A 2,388-nucleotide genomic window follows, 5' to 3' on the forward strand; every position below is an offset into this window, starting at 1 on the left:
TCAACTTACAAGAGAACCTGAATGCCCTGACATTCCTCTCGTCGCTCCTGGAGCTTCCAGAATTCCTTCTCTTCCTGCAGCAGGCCATTGCTGTGCCAGAAGACATAGCCAGGGACTTAGGCGACGTGACGGAGCTGGTACTCAGCTCCCAGGGCTGTGAGCAGACACCGGGTGGCCTTTTCGTCCCCCTGTGCTCGGCGGAAGGAGACTATGAGGCGGTCCAGTGCTTTGCCGGAGAGTGCTGGTGCGTGGATTCCCGCGGCAAAGAACTTTCTGGCTCCAGGGTTAGAGGCGGAAGGCCCAGGTGCCCCACGGAGTGTGAGAAGCAAAGGGCCCGCATGCAAACCCTCTCGCGCAGCCAGCCCGCGGGGTCCAGCCTGTGGGTCCCTTCCTGCACCCGCGACGGGCAGTTCCACCCCGTCCAGTGCTTCAGCTCTGAGTGTTACTGCGTGGACGCTGAGGGGCAGGCCATCCCCGGAACTCGAAGCGCGCTCGGAGAGCCCAAGCAATGTGAGTCTGCTGAGTATCCCCTCCAACAAACCCCGATTCTCACTCTGGGCCCTGACACAGTGCATCACAGAGAAAGCGAATTCTGTTGTCACTTAAGTGCCAACTTCTGCAACGGTGAAAACTGCTAGATAACCTAAAAATTGTCTGCGAGGGGGTTGATACTGTTTTTTTCAAAAATTATTTATATATTTTTTTATTTATTTGAGAGACAGAGACAGCGCGAGCAGGGGAGGGTCAGAGAGAGAGGGAGACACAGATTCTGAAGCAGGCTCCAGGCTCTGAGTCAGCTGTCAGCACAGAGCCCGACGTGGGGCTCGAACCCACGAACTGTGAGATCATGACCTGAGCTGAAGCCGGAAGCTTAACTGACTGAGCCACCCAGGCGCCCCGGGAGTTGATACTGTTAACTACTCCCAGACCCAAACAGGGAGACTCATTTGGCTTTTAGGGGTCGCCCTGTCGGTTCCTGCGGCACTGACAACACTCTGGACAGGGCCGATTCAGGGATGGGGATGCTCTCTGTCTGGATGGCATTTGCAGATTGGAGACTGACAGGAGTTCTGTGGCTCTATGAGGTTTCAGGTGGGGCTCGGACAGTCAGGGGTTTGAAGCTCGGTCTTGGGGGCTCACAGAACTTCTTGACCTGACACCCCACCTCCTTTGTCCTTGCAGGCCCCACCGCCTGTCAGTTAGAGGCCGAGCGGGCCTTCTTGCGCACAGTGCGGGCGCTGGGCTCTGCCTCCAGCCTGCTGCCAGCCTTCTCCAGCATCTACATCTCACAGTGCAGCGCCGACGGGCAGTGGAGGCCGGTGCAGTGCGATGGGCCCCCAGAGCAGGCCTTCGAGTGGTATGAACGGTGGGGAGCTCAGAACGACGGTGACCAGGAGCTGAGCCCTGCCGAGCTGCTCATGAAGATCGTGAGCTACAGAGAAGCCGCTTCCGGAAGCTTCCATCTCTTTATTCAAAGTCTGTATGAGGCTGGCCAACAGGGCATCTTCCCGGGGCTGGAGAGATACTCTTCTTTCCAGGACGTCCCACTGGCAGTGCTGGAAGGGAACCTGACCCGGCCTGGAGGGAACATCTTCCTGGAGCCCTACATCTTTTGGCAGATCCTGAATGGCCAGCTCGACCGATACCCAGGGCCCTATGCGGACTTCAGCACGCCTCTGGCACACCTCGACCTCCGAAGCTGCTGGTGTGTGAATGAGGCGGGTCAGGAGCTGGAAAGCAGCCGGACGGAGCCAAGCAAGGTCCCAGCATGTGAGTTCAACCACATGGGGAGCTGGATTTGTGTGTTTATAAAAAAAGATGTCTGGTAGGCGGGTCCTGAGTGAGCTGGAGTGGGGTTCAGATAGAGACGGGGACATGTCCTGTCAATGCCCGAGGCACCCGGATGCATTAGCCGGCCCTGGCCGCTGCATGGACTACTGTGGACTAGGTAGCTTCACCAACAGGCATTTCCCATAGTTCTGGGGGGTGGAAGTCCAAGATCAAGGTGCCGGTAGATTGCGTTCCTGGTGAGAGATGTCTTCCTGCCTTTCAGAAGACCACTTTCTTGCTGTGTATTCACATGGCAGAGAGAAGCAGCTCTGATCTCTTCATCTTTTTATAAAGACACGCATCCCATCCAGAGGGCCCTGCGCTCATGACCTCCTCGAAACCTAATCACCTCTGAGGGTCCCACTCCCAAGCACCATCACCCTAGGGGCTCGGGTTTCAATCCAATCCATTTTGGGGGTACGCGGACATTCAGACCAGAGCACCAAAGCTCATAGAAAAGAAGTGATTTCCCTACATCCATACACTTGGGTGCTGGCAAAGTCAATGTAGTTCATTTCTTTAAATATTTATTTATTTTTGAGAAAGAGAGAGACAGAG

At 55.9% G+C, this 2,388-nt stretch overlaps 1 protein-coding gene across 1 annotated transcript in view; it reads left to right on the forward strand.

Moving 5' to 3' along the window:
- TG (thyroglobulin) overlaps positions 1–2,388 on the forward strand; it is a 233,195-nt gene that overhangs the window by 17,145 nt on the left and 213,662 nt on the right. The window contains exons 9-10 of the mRNA XM_029923329.1: positions 7–510; positions 1,183–1,770. Of these exons, the coding sequence (XP_029779189.1) occupies positions 7–510; positions 1,183–1,770 (1,092 nt within the window). The remainder of the gene's footprint in view (positions 1–6; positions 511–1,182; positions 1,771–2,388) is intronic.

Source organism: Suricata suricatta, chromosome 15 (genome assembly GCF_006229205.1).
Source record: "Suricata suricatta isolate VVHF042 chromosome 15, meerkat_22Aug2017_6uvM2_HiC, whole genome shotgun sequence".
NCBI classification, from domain to species: Eukaryota; Metazoa; Chordata; class Mammalia; order Carnivora; family Herpestidae; genus Suricata; species Suricata suricatta.